Source organism: Gracilinanus agilis, chromosome 4 (genome assembly GCF_016433145.1).
Source record: "Gracilinanus agilis isolate LMUSP501 chromosome 4, AgileGrace, whole genome shotgun sequence".
NCBI lineage: Eukaryota > Metazoa > Chordata > Mammalia > Didelphimorphia > Didelphidae > Gracilinanus > Gracilinanus agilis.
Window position 1 is genome coordinate 379,280,148 of NC_058133.1, and position 19,269 is coordinate 379,299,416.

General features: G+C 35.1%; 1 protein-coding gene across 1 annotated transcript in view; it reads left to right on the top strand.

The window, feature by feature from the left end:
• The window catches only part of NKAIN2 (sodium/potassium transporting ATPase interacting 2), a 739,035-nt gene that overhangs the window by 474,880 nt on the left and 244,886 nt on the right, over positions 1-19,269 (top strand). The window contains exon 4 of the mRNA XM_044675422.1: positions 5,345-5,545. Coding sequence (XP_044531357.1) covers positions 5,345-5,545 — 201 coding nt within the window. The remainder of the gene's footprint in view (positions 1-5,344; positions 5,546-19,269) is intronic.

The window sequence follows — 19,269 nt, forward strand, 5'->3', positions numbered from 1 at the left end:
ATGTAGAAATGCAAATACAATATCTATACAAAGTAAATATAAATATTTGCTTGGGAAAAGGGAACAAGTTATTGAAGACATCCTTATATAGGAGTGGAGAACTTGAGCTAGGAATTCTATAAGATTGAAGTCAGCCAGGCCTAGAGACGGGAGGTCCTAGGTTCAAATCTGGTCTCAGACACTTCCCAGCTGTGTGATCCTGGGCAAGTCACTTGACCCCCATTGCCCACCCTTACCACTCTTCCACCAAGGAGCCAATACACGGAAGTTAAGGGTTTAAAAAAAATAAAGAAAAATTTAAAAAAAAAAAAAGATTTAAGTCAGAAGGAAATGCATGCCAACCATGAAGGACATAACTACTTCCTTTAGCTCAACTACATTGTCTTCCCTGTTTATGCTAATAGTTTCTGATATAAATTTCATGCCTAATAAATGATTACTAATGTTGATAATGCCAGTCATAAATTCCCTTTATAAAGATTCCTATTGGTACCTGATACATCTATCAATATGGTAAAATGTTAGCCAAATAGATAACAAGAACAAAAGCCTAAACAAGAAGGGAGAAAAATAGACATATTCCTTTGTTTCCCTCACTACGATGGTAATCATGAATGGTGCTTCATTGTATTCTAGCAAAATATAGTCTGAAAGCTGGGGGCATCTTGACAATGATTAATTCACCAGCTCCTTTTCTTTTCCCCATTTCTAAAAGATTATTTCACTGTCACATAGATGTCATATTTTGTTTAAATGGAATTATCTAAGTATCAATTAATGAAAATAAAAATTATTAATACCAAATATTCAAATGATTATATCTAATATTCAGAATTGTCTAATTGCTCAGAAAGGTTAATAAATGGAATGTTCAATCTTCGTTATACTAAAAGGGAAGCTTGGTGATTAAGAGACTGTATCTGAGAACTTCTAGGATAACTCTCAACTCCTGTTTCAAGGATCCAAACTCCATGATCTGCTCTATACATTTGATCCTCCTTAGTATCCTTTGTTTTATCAATGATGCACATTTCATTTCTTCTCCAGTTGGCACAAGCTTTACAGTAAAATCTAATTATATCTTAAAATAGTAGATCTTTGCTAATATCACTTTCCCATTTACTTGCCATTTATTTTTCATCATAGAAGCACCTCTTATTTGTTGAGTCATTCATTAAATTCAATGTTTTGGTTTCTATGCACTCATCCCCTGGCTTAGGCAGTGTTTTAGGGCTAATAACAGCTTTTATATAAAATATAAAACCATTCATTTTGAAAAATGGCATAGCCAATAATGGGGGATTTGACTATAAACTTTGGAAGGTTTGCAGAAATAGAAGAATGGCTAGAATGTGAGATGTTTATCCACATGTCACCATGCAAATTTGGATGTATAATTATAATCAGATTTAAGTCTTCCTATGGAGCTTTAAGTTTTAAATGTAATTCTCAGACCCAAATCCGAGGCAAAAATGGGTTTCAATTATTTGATTTTCAAGAAACTCCCTTTATTGAGATTTAATATTGCTCTTAGTTGGATGCTTTTTAAACTTCTTAATAATTATCGTCTCTATGCTTAATATAGAGATGGAAATACCAAGTTTAGACAGAAACCAAAGTGTGCCAAGGATTTATAAAACTAAACATTCAGTTGTTGGAAGAAAGAAGAATTCAGAAATATGGGTTTAAATTTATTGATAGTTTTGCTAATTTGAATAAGAAATTTCTTTGGACAAAGTGTGGGCAGAAGGGCTTTCTTGACATGTTGTCAAGATTTTTATTGGTTTTATTGATACATTAATATATAGCTTAACAAAAGATTTCCAGTTCCTCCTTTCCAAACAGAAAGATTGAAGGGGGAAGAGGAGGCAATAAGCATTGTACTATGTACTAGGTACTATGTAAAGTACAATTTTATAAATATTATCTCATTTTATCCTTACAACCACCATGTGAGGGAATTGCTATTATTATGCCCTTTTTACAGATGAAGAAATTGAGGCAAACAGAGATGAGACTTGTTCATCATCACACAGCTAAGTGTCTAAAGCCACATTTAAACTCAGATTTTCCTGATTCCAGGCCCAGCACTCTTTCCAATGTGTACCACCTAGATGAAAATTGATATTCTACCCAAAGCTGCTTGACAGAGAAGACTGCCAGTTCTGAATGGGTGTGTGTATCAGTTCTTTGCCTTTCTGTCTATGAATTATGATCATTATAAAACAAAGATTTGACAGCTCTCACATGAAAATACAGTTTGACTTCTCAGCTGATCTTGTAGGATATCATGATTAATTAATGGCTCCAGTTTGCTGCTCCCTCAAAATTTACTTTCGGTAGAGATAGATTCAGACTTCACTCTACAATTCAAAAGATTTTTAAAAGCTCTCCTTTTCCTGCTTACATATTGCATTGCATCTATTTGTCTTGAAAAATATTTCTGATGTCACTAGTCTAACCACTTCATTTTTTTTTAAATGAAGGAACAGAGATTCCAAGACATCCAATATTATGTACATTACTAGTGACAGAGCTGAAGCTAGAATTCACTTTTCTGATTCTCAGAGTTTGGTATTTTTTTGCACCTTACACACTGCAATTAATCACATAACAAGCATTTATTAAGTTCCTTCCTACTATGTGCCAATCAGTATAATTTCCTGTAGTATTATGTTTAGGCTTTTATTTTGGTCATGATTTCAGGTAGTCCAATGATTCTTGAATTGTCACTCCTGGATCTATTCTCCAGGTCAATTGTTTTCTCAAAGAGGTGTCTCACATCACATCACAACCAGGAGAATATTGTACACAGAGACTGATACATTATGGCACAATCAAATATAATAGACTTTTCTACTAGCAGCAATGCGATGACCTAAGACAATCCAGAGGAACATAGGAGAAAGAACATTATCCACATCCACAGGACAAACTGTGGAACAGAAACACAGAAGAAAAATATATAATCGATTACGTAGTTCTATAGGAATATGATTAGGGTTTTGATGTTAAAAGATCACTCTACTGAAAATGTGAATAACATGGAAATGGGTTTTGAAAAATGATACATGTATAACCCAGTGGAATTATTTGTCAGCTCTGGGAGTAGGGAGGGAATGGTGTGGGAGTGAATCATATATCATGTAACCAAGGTAAAATATTCTAAATTTTAAAAAGAAAGAAAGAAAACAAACAACCATATAATAGAGAAGGCAAATCCCTATTCTACATCTCCATCACCTTCTCATCTTGGTTCCAGTGCATGGTTTAACTAGAAAACTATGTGGTAGAAAATGTTAGGTCAGTTCATATTGTAGCAATTTGAAATTCAATTCTGGATTGTTGCCTTTCATGTTAATGTTTACAGGACAGGTGACCTCTTCAAATCCCATTTCTGGCCCACACTAACATCAGATCACTTTACCTGTTTAAGCCTCAGGACCCTGAGTAGGATTTTCTAACCAAGTCAAAGTTGAACCATTTAGCTTGCACTGATGAAAAGCATGCCCATGAAATTATAGCTTTGTCTTATATTTGAAAAGAATTATGATCATAAATATTAACTTTAAAAAGTTACATTTCATAAATGCACCCACATAAGATTTACCTTATATGTTGTCTACCTTTTATTGACAAGCAACAAAAAATGTTTTTCTCTATCTTGGAGATGTGATATCTATCTCATGTGTATTCAGAGTTAATTGGGACATTGGAAACCAACTAGACCAACTCCTTCTTTTGACAGATGGAGAAACTTAGGAACAGAGATGAAGCAATTTGTAATACATAGAGTACATCAGTGGCCAAGTCAGAGTTAGAACTCAAGTCCCCTCATTCTTTCTGGTCATTCTACAATCAAAGATGAAATTACAATGTTCACATTTTTCTCCAAAGATAACAACCATATTACTTTGGGATGACTCTACATCTAGATTTATTTTCCTAAAAAGTTGCCATTTATACTTATGAATTCACATTTCTGGAGGAGCAATATGTGTATAGCAAATGGGTGCTATCTTTGGTTACATAAATGGTCCCTCCATATCAGTGTCTTTCTAAGTCCTCATCTCAATTCTGACATTCAATTCCTTCTCTATAATCTAGTGAAAAAGGGCAGAGGTGGTAGTCAGGAGATCTGGTTTTGTATACAACATCTGTCTCTTATTGTGGGTGAATTTATTCAAGAGTTTAACCACTTCTATAGTTTCCTTAAAACAAAGCTCTTATTTGCTACCCTATCTACTATGCTTTCCAAAAAACTCTTTTGTCAAAATATTTGTGAAAACTTGTTGAAAAAAATGGATGTTGCTATATAATTGTAGTTCTTGGTAATAACAATAATAACAAACCTGCATTCTTACTCTTTCCCAAAATAGGAAGTATCCATATATATTTCTAAAAAAATAGATTCTAATTCCCCCCATCTAGCTAGCTTCTATGTGTGCATGTGTGTTTAGTTCTTTTCCCTTTTTCTCTAGTATTTTTGAAGTTTACATATTTACAAGAGTATCTAGAGCTCCTGTAAAGTAGACATCATTCCATCCACTCATTTTCCACTTCTTCACAATATCCAGCTCATTACCCTTCATCTATGAATAAATGCTTTCTACTGAACAAGATGAAGCTTCCATCCTAAGGAAGATAGATGAATGCTCCTAGTTTGGATTTTTTCCTTGAAAAGACAGTTATAGCAACTCCTATGTTGGGAAATGTGTAGATGTCCTACAGTCAATAATTGTATGAGATACTAAAGAGGTGGCAAGGGCAAGTCTGAGTCACATTATTTGTGAATTCTTTTGGGAAAGCTATTATCAGTTGTACCATTAGTCATGACCGAGTACAAAATGACCCTAAATTTCCAAGAGGAATTCATTCCAAATCAGTATTTTTCCTATTTTTTTCCCCAAAGTGAGCACTGTTTAAGAGGGAGGAGATATACAACAGCTCCATGAAAAAAAAAAAGTAGAATTATGCTAGATCCAAAGTGGTAAAATTGGTTCAATGGTCACACTTTGAAATCTTTAGGAGTCCCTAAGTACTAATGCTCTCCACTGCTGAAAGCAATGTAAGCTATAGGGAATTTTTTTCCTGCTGAGCCACTTCTAATAAGATATTTTTCATTGCACTATGTCTGTCAGACAAATCTTCAGAAGTGGAGTCAATAGACACATAATCTTTAAGTGGAGCTGATCGCCTTTTACTTTTGATGCTTCTCTCTTCAGTATGATGGCTGAGATCACCTCTCACGGTGGAATGGAAACACTCAACAGTTATCACCCCCAAAGTATGCAGACTAATACTCAAGAAGTAATTCTCTCCCCTGTAAATTGTCTTCTTACAGGAAACAGATCTGATTCTGACTTTTAATATCTCAATGCACCGTTCTTGGTGGATGGAGAATGGCCCAGGATGTACTGTGACATCAGTGACACCAGCCCCCGACTGGGCCCCAGAGGACCATCGCTATATCACGGTCTCAGGGTGTTTGCTCGAGTACCAGTACATAGAAGTGGCACACAGTTCTCTCCAGATCATCCTTGCAGTAAGTGCTAAACAACAGTACAGAGGGAATTTTCTTCATTGTATGAAATGGATGCTCTATATGCTTTGAAACCTTTTTCTTTCTGATGTGTCTATCATTGACCCTTTTAGGGATGACTCTAGTTAATATAAAGTAGTAGAAAAATTTATTTTGCATATGGACCTGTGGCAAGGTAGGCAACTAGGTGGCACAGCGGATAGAATGCTGAGCCTGGAATCAGGAAGACTCATCTCCCTGAATTCAAATTCAAGCCTGCTCTTACTAGATATGTGACCCTGACCAAGTCACTCAGCCCTGTTTTCCTCAGTTCCTCATTTGTAAAATGAGATGGAGAATGAACTAGCAAGCCACTTCAGTATCTTTGCCAAGAAAACTCCATATGGGGTGATTGAGAGTCAAACAATATGGAAAACAACTGAATAACAAACAACCTGTGGCATAAAAGGATGTGGGTCACATCTCTTGAAAAGGAAAGATACCTTAGAAATTGTGAAAATGGATTGCCACTATAAGAAATAAAACCAATTTTCTACCACCATCTCTATTCATGAGATGAAATAATTAACATTTATATAACATTCTAAGGTTGCAAAGCACTTTATCTACATATCATCTCATTTAGTCCTCAAAAAAACAATCTGAAGTAGATATATTAAGGCCTGTTTTATATTGAAGGACTCTGAAACTCAGATACATCTTGAGTCACACAACTATTGAGTGTTCAAGGGGATATTTGAACCCAGGTTGGCCTGATTCTGAGTTATTCAGTCTGTCCACTTACTGCCTCCCTAAGACATTTGAATAACTTTGCCCCTTTAATCTTACTTATAACAACTCTAGAGAACTACTTTAGGACTTGTACTTACAACAGATGTTCATACTGACAAAACTATTAGCTCACTAGTGCTTTGAAGAAAAGAATAAAAATAATTTCTATTTTATTGTTGTTCAGTCATTTTTTGATCATGTCCAACTCTTTGTGACCACATTTGGGGTTTTCTTGGCAAAGATACTGAAGTAGTTTTCCATTTCCTTCTCCAGCTCATTTAACAGATGAGGAAACTGAGGAAAACAGAGTCAAGTGACTTGCTCAGTGCCACATATCTAGTAAATGTCTGAGAACGTATTTTTACTCATAAAGATGAGTCTTCTTTAGTTCAACATCAACAACTCTGTCCACTGAGTCAACTAGCTGCTCCATTTTAGAAATGGGGAAACTGAGCTTTATCGATTCATCCATGGTGATATATCTAATATTGGAGATAGGATTTGAATCCAAGGCTCTTGGTCCACTAGTCATTCCATTCTTCCATGCTGTTTTGTGATACTGAAATCATGCTAATGAATCATACTCCTTCAGTCAGCTACACAGAATGAGGTTACTTTTGAATCTTGCCCAAAAAGAATATGCACACAGTGTCAAACTTACATATATTTTTCTAGACAGTGAGGCTATGGTGTTAGTGTGGTCCACTCTTTAAATTGTTATTAATTGACCCAGAATTCTCTTTGGAATTTTCATGCCCTGGTTAGACATTTAAGAAGGAAAATTAATTCCTTCGACTCCTTGAATACCATTTAGTATATCCCCAGGAGATATTCCAGGGATATTATATCATATAGAATTCTTCTAGAACACTCTACAAGTTAATACATCATTAATTACTAAGAAAATGAGGGAAAGATGAATTGTGTATTTTGTAAAAGCACAGAATAATCTCCTAATAAGTAAGTCTCTCTCTGACGATTTTCTTCTCTGGATATCCGAATGGCAAAATAAGTAGACTAGTTTAAATGTGCATAAAAAAAAGATTGGAAGCTATGGTTCAAGAATACAATAATGGATTAAAGTCCTTCCTCTTGAATAGAGAAAGTCAAACATGTGTATGACTTATTGAAGGGAAACTGTCTATCTTGAACATTATACGTTATCCTCTGGTGACCCACAAATAAAAGAAAGATGCCATTTTTCATGAATGGTAAACTTCACTGACTTCAGAAACAGAAAAGATATTTTCCCTCTGATTCCTCTTCAGGATGCCCCCAACGCATCTGTAATACAGTCATACAATAAATCATTTGTCATCAAACATGTCTTAAGCCCTGACAGGATTTATATTAATTGATGAGGATGCAGAGAAAGACAAAAATATCTCTTGCCTTCAAGAAGCTTACTTTCTGTTGTCAGCTGAAACTTTTCCCAATCAGCATGCAGGGAGAGAATAACCATGAGTTAGTAGCCTCCTTATACCTGCTCTACAGCTAAGCAAGATACAGGGGCATAAAACTCACTGAGTGTAAATCGGTCCAGCTTACCTCATTAGTTTTGTTCCTCCACTTAACATCACCTTTTTAACCCATGGCTTATTGTCCAGTACCCAGTATTTGAGGAAAACAAAATCATTACTTCAGGGACAACCTCATGACTCTTACCACAACTACTCTTCTACTAGCCCCCTAAGAGCCCAAACTTTATTCTTCTTGCTTTCCTCTCTGAGATTTTTAAAAAATTCTCTTATATCTCTCCCTGAGCACCTACTAAACTACAAACTCTATGACAATATAGAGCTTATGTAGTATTTATCATAATAAGTGAGAATATTTGTAATAAGTTTAGAATAAAATTGGATATTTATAAAATTCTTAGAACAGTTACTGGTATATAGTAAGTGCTAAATAAATGCTTTTTCCCCATCTTTATATGTCCTGTAGTATCTAGCCTATTGTCATTCACAAGATAAGCTTGTTTTTATTGTTACTTATTATTTTCATTTCATTATTATATTATTATTTATTATTATTAAATATGTATCAGACAGCTAGGGGATGCAGCAGATAGATTGCATGGTCTGGAGTCAGGAGGGAAGACATTTTCCTGAATTCAAACCTGGCCTTTAATATTTATTAGCTAGGTGACCCTGGGCAAATCACTTAACCATGTTTATCTCAGTTTCCTTCATTGTAAAATAAGTTGGAAAAGGAAATGGCAATCTACTCTAGTATCTTCACCAAGAAAACTCCAACTAGGGTCACAAAGAGTTGTCCATGAATGAAAACAACTGAAAAACAAATATTTTTCAAATGAATGAGTGAACCAACTTAGATCAGTGTTCACAACATGTTGTTCTTCTTACTTGCGGTCTTAATTAATTCCTACTCTTACCCATTCTTTTTTATCATGAGATTTATTCCACTTTTCTCTTTCCCATTCCTGCCCTTTAAATATGCCTGTCACAGCATTATTCAGCTTTCTGTCAATTAATCCATGCCTCATTATTAAAATACGTTCATATAATCTGCATTTGCATCTTGTATCATATACAAGGCAGATTCTGTCTACATTCAAAAGAAAGGAGGGGTATACCAGTATGATACACATATAATTAAGGAGGGACTCTATTAATCATACAGCCATCAACAGTGCAGAAAGTTCTGCCAAAATACTATCATGACAGCCCAAATGTCATCTTGAGCTGTAATGCCCCAGATGCAAGATTATATCCCTTATCCAAAAAACATTTTCCTGGCAAATAGCTTCAACTATATCAGATTTGACAAGAATCCAGTACAATGTAAGCCCCTTAAATTGAAGGGAGGATTGTTTCTCTTCCCTCTGATGTCCTAGTGCCTAGCAAAATGTCTTGCATTTTCTTTAAAATTCAATGGAACTGTGATTTCATCAATAGTGTGTGTCCAACCCATTCTCTTTTCATTCTATACTATACTTGGCTGCACCATCCCTTGCCTTCTCCACAGGCAGTCCACCAACACTTTGTACCCACTATTTGCATTTAATAGTGGCTTAATAAATGTATGTTGAATTGAATTAAGCCTAGTTAGGATAAAATACACACACATAAATCAATTTTAATTACAAATAGTTTCCATTTAATGGATGTTTATTGAATGAATAAAACCTGAAATATCCAAATCCAGAGTTACAAAACAGGTTAGAAGTACAATAGAGTGAAAGGTGTGTTGTTGTTCAGTCATATTTGATGCTTTGTGATTCCATAGACCATACTGTCTTTGGAGTTTTCTTGACAGAGATATTGGAATAGTTTGCCATTTCTTTCTCCAACAAATGAAGGCAAATAGAAGTTAAGTGATATCCCCAAGGTCACACAGCTAGTAAGTATCCGAAGCTGAATTTGAACTCAGGTCTTCAAATCTTTATTTTTATCCACTGAGCCATCGAGCTGCCCCTAGAGTAAAAGTTAGGGGTAGGCAAATAGCATCCGAAACACATTATAGCACATTCTATTCCTCCAAACAGCCTTCTTGGATTGTGTTAAATTATTCAGGTTAGCAAAATCTGACATCTGCTACTTTGGGAGGAATAACATATCTTTATTACATCTATATTAATATATCTTTAATATATTATATATATGTTTGGGCATATATATACATATACATAAACAAACAAGGTATTTCAAAAGCCTTTGTGTAGCTTCAGGCTCTAATGGCTTAATATTACACAAATCAAGATAACAATCCTAAAATTGCAACCAGTTCATTAGAGTTGGAATATGGAAGTTGTAGGAAAATATAAGTGAGGTAATGGGGTCACCAGGGATATTACAATAAACTAAGTGGTTTGTGGGAACACACTCTAGGATTTATGAGAGACTGGACCAGGGTGAAGAGACCAGAGTTTTACTGGATCTCCACAGGAATGGCAGTTGATCTTAACTGTCACCCAGCTTCCACTAGACCAGAGTATAGTAACAGGCTAACAAGATAAAAGGGATTTAATAGCTTTAATTATGTTAGACTAAAAGGTGGGAAAGGATTTCTATACTTAAAATCTAAGGGATAAAACCACAGGGCAATGGGAGGACTTATTCTACTCTTATCTAAGTGATCTAAACTAACAGGGCCCAAGGAGCTATAAATGGAGTCTCTGGGTTTCTGCCTCAAACCTGGAACCTGCCAGGCTTGACTACAGCTAGGGCTTTTGTGGCTTTGGGATTCTCACTGCTATCCACTGATGATCTCTGGATGCCAGGAGCTACAGTTGTCTCAGGAACCAAGTAGTAAGGGTTTTGCTTGAAGCACTGTCCGCCAGAACTCAAACTACACCTCTTCTCTTGGCTCTGTAGATCTTGTCCTTTTTTTAGATGCCACACCAAACAGGATCCCAGGGGAAATCAGGATGCAAGGTGATCTTTGCTCTGAGGGCTCCTAGGCTGGCAACAGTTTTTGCCCACACCTAATGGAGTCCACACTCAGAGCACAGACAGACTTCCTCCTCCTTCATTCCAACTTGGAATTCCCAGCTCCAGCTCCTTCCTGCTAGGTACTTCCTAATCAATATATAATCAATACCTAATAACCAGCTAATCAAATCTTACTCATATCAAAGTGTAAGTATTAGTTTCCCTCCTAGGGAGTTCAGCACTTATCAAACATATTTGTAGTGTCAATGGCTGAACAGCATCTTCCTTAGATAAATCTTCAGTTATATATAACAGAAAAAGCCTAGAAAGACAAGCAGTCAGATCCTCTCCTGAGTATCCTGAATGTTTTAGTAGTCTGTGATTTTCTTCTCTTACTATACATGTTGCTCTGCTCCCAGTTATCATGAATACTCAAGTCACACAGATAAGTTTGCAAAAAAAAAAAAAAAATAGACAGTCACTCAATAGGGTAGCTTTGACACGCATTCTCAGAATATCCAATTGGTCTGGACAGAAAACAAGGTTTTATTTCTTTTTGTGGCAGGAGGGAGAAGAAAGGAAAGAAAGGAGTCAGACAGTCAGACACAGAAAGAAGCAAAGAAAGAAAGCCAGAGAAAGAAAGAGAAACATAAAAAAAAGTGAGATGGGGGTGGGATGAGGAAGATAGGCAGGGTGATACCAAACACAGTCAGAACACGGAGATTTTCCCATTAGCAGAACAGCTAAACACGAAGCCATGACGGTAACAAATGAGTTGGCGATTAGGAGGTACCTGATGCGACTGGATTCCGCCGAATCCATAAAAGTAAGCAGCCTCTGACTGGCTCCTCCAGAGTCCGAGCATAGATTTATCCCTTGGAAGTCCAAAGCCATTAATCACGGCTTTCGGTCTCTTTAAAGAGTCACCTTCCTATTGGACACCTGTTTGACCTTTTCTTCCCTCCTGCATCCCTCCAGTCAATATCGGGCGGACCGGAAGCATCACTTCCAGGGGGAGGAAGACCGCAGTTTCTCCCACCCACTTTCAGTCGCCTCGGGCAGAGGGAGAGCGGCACATCCAGGAGGCTGAGTGCTTACCTTTTAAAGGCGTCCCTTTAAATCCATGGCTATGTTTTTCGGAGGACCTGCACAAGCAGATGCGTAGGCAATTGTAAAGCTCTGCAGAGTTAAATTAGAGCTAATGTTTACCGCTATTAACATAGCTGAGGCTTCCTTTTTCTCCATCGAACAAAATGTAATTGTCTAGTTGGTGGAGCAGAGAGAAAGCGATGGTCTTCCTAGGTGTTAGGAATCCTTGATTTCTAGTTTAAGCTGCATCCTAATCTAATTTGTTATTGGAGTCGAGTTATTTATTCGCCGTAGACCTCAATTTGCCCACTATCTAATAAAATAAACATTCATTAAGGAGAATCCTCCATTGACTGGAAGATTAGAATGCATGGAGCAAAGTTATATGAACTGTCTATAAAGTTGCATTGATGCCACGTCATGGTGGGCTTTGAATGCCAGACCGAAGAATTTAAATTTAACTGAATATAGAACATGAAGCCATTGAAAATAATAAGGGGGTGGGGGAGGGGCAGCCGGGTTGCTCAGTGGTTGGAGAGTCAGGCCTAGAGACAGAAGGTGGGTTCAAATCTGGTCTCAGACACTTCCCAGCTGTGTGACCCTGGGCAAGTCATTTAACTTGCATTGCCTAGTCCTTGCCACTCTTCTGCTTTGCAACCAATTTATAGTACTGATTCTAAGATGAAAAGTAAGGGTTTAAAAAAAAGAAAAGAAGTGTAGTGAGAAACAGAGTGGCATGGAGTGTTGGATTTAGAATTAAGGAGACTAAGATTTGAATCTTTCTTGTGATCATTACTATCTGATTCACCCTGAGCAAGTTCCTTAACCTCTTTAAACCCATTCCGTTATTTACAAAATGAGAATAGGGGAGCTGTGTGGTGCCGTGATTAGAATGCTGGAATCAGGTAGACAAGAGTACAAATCTAGCCTCAGACATTAAAAATTTGTGGTCCTAATTATGTCACTTTAACCCGTTTGCCTCAGTTTCCTTGTCTGTAAAATGAGCTGGAAAAGGCATGGCAAACTACTCTGGTATCTTTGCTAAGAAAGTCCCAAATGCATTTATGAATAGTTAGAAATCCTGGAACAACTAAAACAGCAACGAAATGAGAATAATAATATCTGTACCATCAATGTCACTGTTATTGTGAGAGTCAACTGAGATAATCTATGAAAGGTTCTTTGCAAACCCTAAAATACCAAATAAAATGTAACTATTATTTCTAGAGAGACTATTCTTTATTCTCCTTCCTGGGAATCTATGGAGAGAGAAAAAGGAAATTCTCCCGGATCAAATCCTCTGCTTCTTATTGAGGATCTTAATTTTTGGAGATCATTGAAACACCACTTGCTAAATTGTTGTTCTCATATGCCTAGGGAAACACAAGAGTAAAGTCATATAAACCCTTGGCATCCATGTACATTCTATTTTGGGATGAAAAAAAATCACTTGCACAGTCAGTATAATTTAGCTCAACCCATATAAGAAATAAGAAATCAATTTTAAGTTATTATTTGGGAAACTAAAATAAAAATGTATAAATAAATAAAATGATGTAAAAATCATAGAAAGTTATGTTTTATTGAAGGTGTTTGTGAAGACATAAAGTAAAGCCTATAATTAATTACAAATAACTAGAGAATCCTTTGCTAATATGAAATTTTAAATTGGGGGCTATCTGAATATCTCATGTAAAGTAAACAATATGCAATTTTATTCTTTTCACTGAGACTTCTTTTCATAGTCTCAATGTCAGAAAGGCAATAAAGAATTCAGCTAAAAATTATACAATATATTTTAACTACATGTATATGTGTGTATGTATTTAAAAGCTTAATTGGTTGTAGATAAGTTACATAAGTTTCAATCTACAATATTTTTGTCTTTTAAGAAATCTTTGTTCAGTATCAATTGCTGAGACACAAAGGTCCCCTGAAAAAATATTTAGATAATAATTTCTTACTTAAAAGAAAAGTGAAACACAGTAGTAGGTTGTAGAATAATAATCATAAGATATTTTCTGGTGTTGTACAATGGAATTGTTATATTTGCAAAGGAAGAATATGTAGAGGATTTATAAGAACAGAGATATAATAGGTGGCATAATTTATTGTTTAGTATGTAATACTTGTGGAAAAAAGAATTTTTTGAAATTGGGCAAACACTTTGAAGCTAAATAGTGTTTACCTAGTATGAAATACATTTATCTGTAATATTCCATTTGCATCTTTGCTTTTTACTATCAATATAATTATGATTTTAAAGTCTGTCTACTTTTCTCAACCTACACAGTTCTTCCTCTCCACTGGTTATGTGATATATGCTTACCATTACCCTTCCTCCTTTCTTTTCATCTCCTTTCACCACCATTGTCCTATTATCTTTTTAGGCCACTGTGATTTCTGCTCTAACATTTGTTATCATATGTCTCTTAATTTTTTGTTTCTTTTTTGTTTTGTTTTTTAACTTTTTGATTTTTTTAATTTCACGTAGAAATTTTTTTAACAATTGTTATCTGATATTTTGCAATTCAGATTCTCTGCCTCCCTTCTTGCCTCCCTCTATCACCTCCCCACTCACCAAGATGGTAAATAGTCTGATATAGGTCATATCAGTGCTGTCATACAATATATTTTTCCATATTCCTCCTGCCATGACAAAAGATACATATCATACATAATGAAGAAACTCATGAAGGAAACAAAGTGAAAAATGAAATCTTTGATCTGCAATCAGACTCCAACAGTTCTTTTTTTGTATTTGAATAGCATTTTCTTAGAAGTTAACTTAGAACCTTGCATAGCAAATAACGGTTTAGTCCTTCACTGTTGATCTCATACAGTGTCTGTTACTGTATAAAGTTTTCTCTTGGCTCTGTTCTTCACTTTGCATCAGTTGATATGCCTTTCCTTTTTTCTGAACTCATACTATTCATCAGTTGTTATGGCATAATAGTATTCTATTACCACCATATACTACAACTTGTTCATCTATTCCTCCAATTAATGGACATCCCCTCAGTTTCCAACTCTTTTGCCACTACAAGAATATATACTAAAAATATTCTTGTACAAGTAGGTCATTTTCCCCTATCTCTTTGGAATTCATACCAAATAGTGGTATTACTGGGTCAAAGAGTATGCATAGTTTTATGGTTCCAGATCTATTCTAGAATGATTGTATTAGCTTACAGTTGCACCAGTAGTGTATCATTGTCCCAATTTTTCCACATCCTCTCCAACATTTATCTTTTTATTTTTTGGTCATGTTAGACAGGCTGTGAGATGGTATCTCAGAGTTGTTTTCATTTGCATTTCTCTAATCAATAGTGATTTGGAGCATTTTTTCATATCACTATAGATAGTTTTAATTTCTTCCTATGACAAGTACCTGTTTATATCCTTTGACCATTTATCAATTGAGGAATGCTTTGTATTCTTATAAATCTCGGTCAGTTCTCTAAATATTTGAGAAATGAATCCTTTGTTAAGGAAATTTTCTAAAAAAATTTTACCAGTTTTTTTGGTTTCCCTTCTAATATTGATTGCATTGGTTTGTTTTGTATCAAAATTTCTCAATTTAATGTAATAAAAATAATCTGTTTCACTTCTTGTATAGCTCTCATGTGGAACTCTTAGATCTTGAGATTCATGTTGCTTTTCCATATATCTTCAGTGTTTCTAATTTCTATATTATTATATTATTTTATACTAGGCTCTGTGAGGCATGTAGCAGTCAATGTGGTCCTTTTGGTAAATAATAATCATAAATGGGTTTCAGGAGTCATGTCATGAGAATCTGGTTCAGAATAAAGGGCTATAGGAGTAGGAGCAACATACCAGAAATGGTATTGGTAACAGATCTGTTATGATAAGATTCTTTATGTAAACCAAGTGCTAGAGAGAATTCTGATGTGATTTCTAAATGGGCTGCTATATTATGTATTATAGATATGGGTAGGTGATTTGAGTATTTCCCACAACAATTTAATTAGCCTATTGTAAAGAGCATATCATAAGACTAAGTGTTTATCTGGGTGTCTTTGGGGCAAGGATGGTTAAAACAAGACTCCTTGAAATATTAAAATACTGCATTTTTTTTAGAAAACCCAACTTTGTTTTATATTCCCTTTCAAGGGGAGTTTATTCCATATGGGTTACAATATGTTCCTTTGGAACTATAGAGGAATTTGGAGAATGGTAGGACTCACAAGAGAGGTAGAAAAATCATATTGATGGATTTTTTGGGACAGAGTGGGTAGGAGGACTACTGTGAGTGTTTTATGTATTTTCTGCATTTTCTGTGGAAATATATAAAGACCATCTTATACTAAAATGCACTGTTACCTTTAGTGCTTATAAAGGAGCAGAATACTGATTCACATCTGTACATATGACATGAGCTATATTTGCAAATTTCTCTGAGAGTAAATTTGTGGTGGGGCCATATTAACCAAAGAGAGAATTTTATTTCTTTATTTTTTCTGTTATGAAATTGTTCTTAGAGTCACAATTGGTTCATGTATATTCAAATACTTGATATAGGGATACCACGAATTCTGAGCTAATAGTTACCTATTGAGTTTTTTTTTTTTTTTTTAAAGAAGATCCCAGCGTCAAAGCCTGCCTAAGACCTGTGACTCTGAGAGGTTTGGGTTTTTTTTCCCCTCAACATATGTGTATGATACCTATCACTGATCCCCTAAAGGAAATAGAAAGAACCATAATTTGTATAGTCAGTATGTCAGTCTATATTACCTATGAGTTCATAATTATTTTATTGTACCGCTATAGAGATTGGGCATTGGTAATGACAGATAGAAAAACTAACCAGTGATAATCTGCATCTAACAGTCCAAGAGTTACATATCTAAACACTTTAAGCTTTATTATTTTGTGCCTGAGAAAGAATACTCTGACATAGGTGCTAAAATATAATAGTATTACTTCTCTATAAGTAATCTAGATAATTAGTTTCCAAAGTGGTACCTAGGGCATAAACCCATGGAGGCATAGAAGCTTCATGAGTAATCAATTAGAGTGAGAAAATTAGCTGAAATTTACCATCTCTGTGAAACTTATATCCATCATGACCCTATTTCCCTAAGTCCACTGTCCCCAATAATTCTTTCCTTCCCATTCTATACTATGCATATTCTCTATTTCCCACTTCTGTCCTCAAGGAAATTATAATCTAACTTGGGCATCATGGTTATGGGAGCAGAAGTGCTAATGAAAAAATACCCCACTGCCCTACGCCATCTCACTTTTGCATGGGATTAAATAATCACAAAGCAGTAAAAATATATATATATATATGTATGTATGTATGTATGTATGTATGTATGTATGTATATGTGTGTAGGGGTGTGTGTATGTGGAGAAAGAGAAGAGAGAGAATATATATAGAGAGAGGCATTGTATGATAGACATATTTATAAATAAATAAATTCAATGTGGGCAGTATTCAAATTTTTACTGATGGCGTGTATAATTTTAAAAGTGTGGAATAGTGTTTCCAGCCATTATTGCTCCATGGCAAATTTATACTAGTGCTCCATTTGTTTTTCATCAAAAATCTTTTTCAGGACAAGCTTCTCCTTCTTCCTACCACCGTCTTTCCATTTGTTAATTAAGTGGGGTACTGGTGAGGCAAATATAACCAGACACCAGTCCAAGTGGCTAGGGATACAAAGAAAATCACAAACAATCCTTTCTTTAACAGATTTATATTTTATATGTTTTTTTCAAATAGAAGAGAACTATCAAAAGAGAAATGTCTACTTCGAGCAACTGCTCCATAAAAAGTAAGGCTACTAGGAGAATTCCTTCCCCTAAGGTGTCCTCCTCTCTCCTTTTCTGAAATTGGTGGTTCTCCTTCCCCTTTTCTTTCTATTCTTTTTCTTGGCCTTAAATATTTCTACAAAAGGGAAGCATTCAGTAGTCTGCCTCTTTCTCAAGTACTTCTAAGTTTCTGTTATATCCACATTGCCTAGTATCTGCATGCCTGGCTATATAGTAAATGCTTCCTTCCTTGTTTGTTTAGTCATGTTCCTTTTAGATTAAGGGTTCTTGTCCTGGGGTCCAATTGAATTTCAGGAGGTTATGAACTTGGAAGGACAAAAAATTACATATTTCTTCCTCTAAATGATATTTAGCATTTCATGAAATTCTATTTAAAAAAAATTTTTCTTAGATGGCATCCATGGGCTTCACCAGAGTACCAAAGTGATCCATAACATCAAAAATGTTAAGAACCTCAACTTTAAATGAAAGGTAATATATCAGGGCAGCATAATCTACATAAAAGCTTAGCCTAAAACTCACCTCTTCTGTAAAGGCATCTGGCTATTTCTGTTATTATCCTGTTATTCTCTTATCTTTTATACAACTGGGTCATATAATTTTTTAATTAATGTAAATTGAACTCATTTTCTATATTGCATGCAGATAAAACCCTGAAAAGTATATAAAATACATACTGAATCAATAATGTGGACTCTTCTTGTTGATTTTGATTATACTATTATGTAATTTCTCTAACTCGGAGAACTTTAAGAATCTATGAGTGTATCATTCTGTTCTGTAACACTAGCAAGGGGATGACTTCAGAGAAAAACATTCCTGAGATCTGTTAACACATAAAAGGGCTCAGTGGGTGCTTGATGCTACCTGACTCACCATCAGAACCTTAAGGGTCTGTTAACACCTGCCTTTGACCAGATGAATTTTACCTTAGTCTTAGAGATCTAAACAGTTCACTAGAGTCTTGGGCTTGGAGTAAGAAGACCTGAGTCTGAATCCTGCCTAAGACCCTTGCTACCAATGTAAGTCTTGGTAAATCACTTCCGCTGCCTTAGCTGTCCTATCCTGGCAGAAGTGGAAACATGTATAATATGAGGATAATAATAACTTTCTGGTTTCTTGTGAGGATCAAATGAAAATACACATACATATATGCACTTATGTGCATATATGTATGTGTATTCTCTTTTTATGTAGTACTATATAAAATATATAAAGTACTACTAGTATAGTAATATACAAAACAGTACTATACAAAATATATAAAGTACTATATATATTAGCACTTTATATATTTTATATAGTACTATGCAATTATTAAAGTACTATGTAAAGACTAGCAATTATTATTCTTCCTATTAAAAAGATTAGATTTTTTATGATTAGACATTTCAGGGATATTCACCAGTTTGTTGTCGAGAAAGCATGCCTCGTGGAGGAAAGGGACTGTCTGGGATGTGTTTACTCAAATTCTCTATAATCACTTAACAGGGTCAGAATTCAAAGAAAATAATTAATCAACCCAATGGGAATAAATCAAACTGTTAGACATAATTGGTTGCCAGAATTTGTTTTCATTTTCTATTTCCAAAAGGTTGTTGGTCATTACAAAGACAAAGTTTGAGGATAATTAAACTTTGATCTTTCTGAGTCCCTTTATTTCCTTCA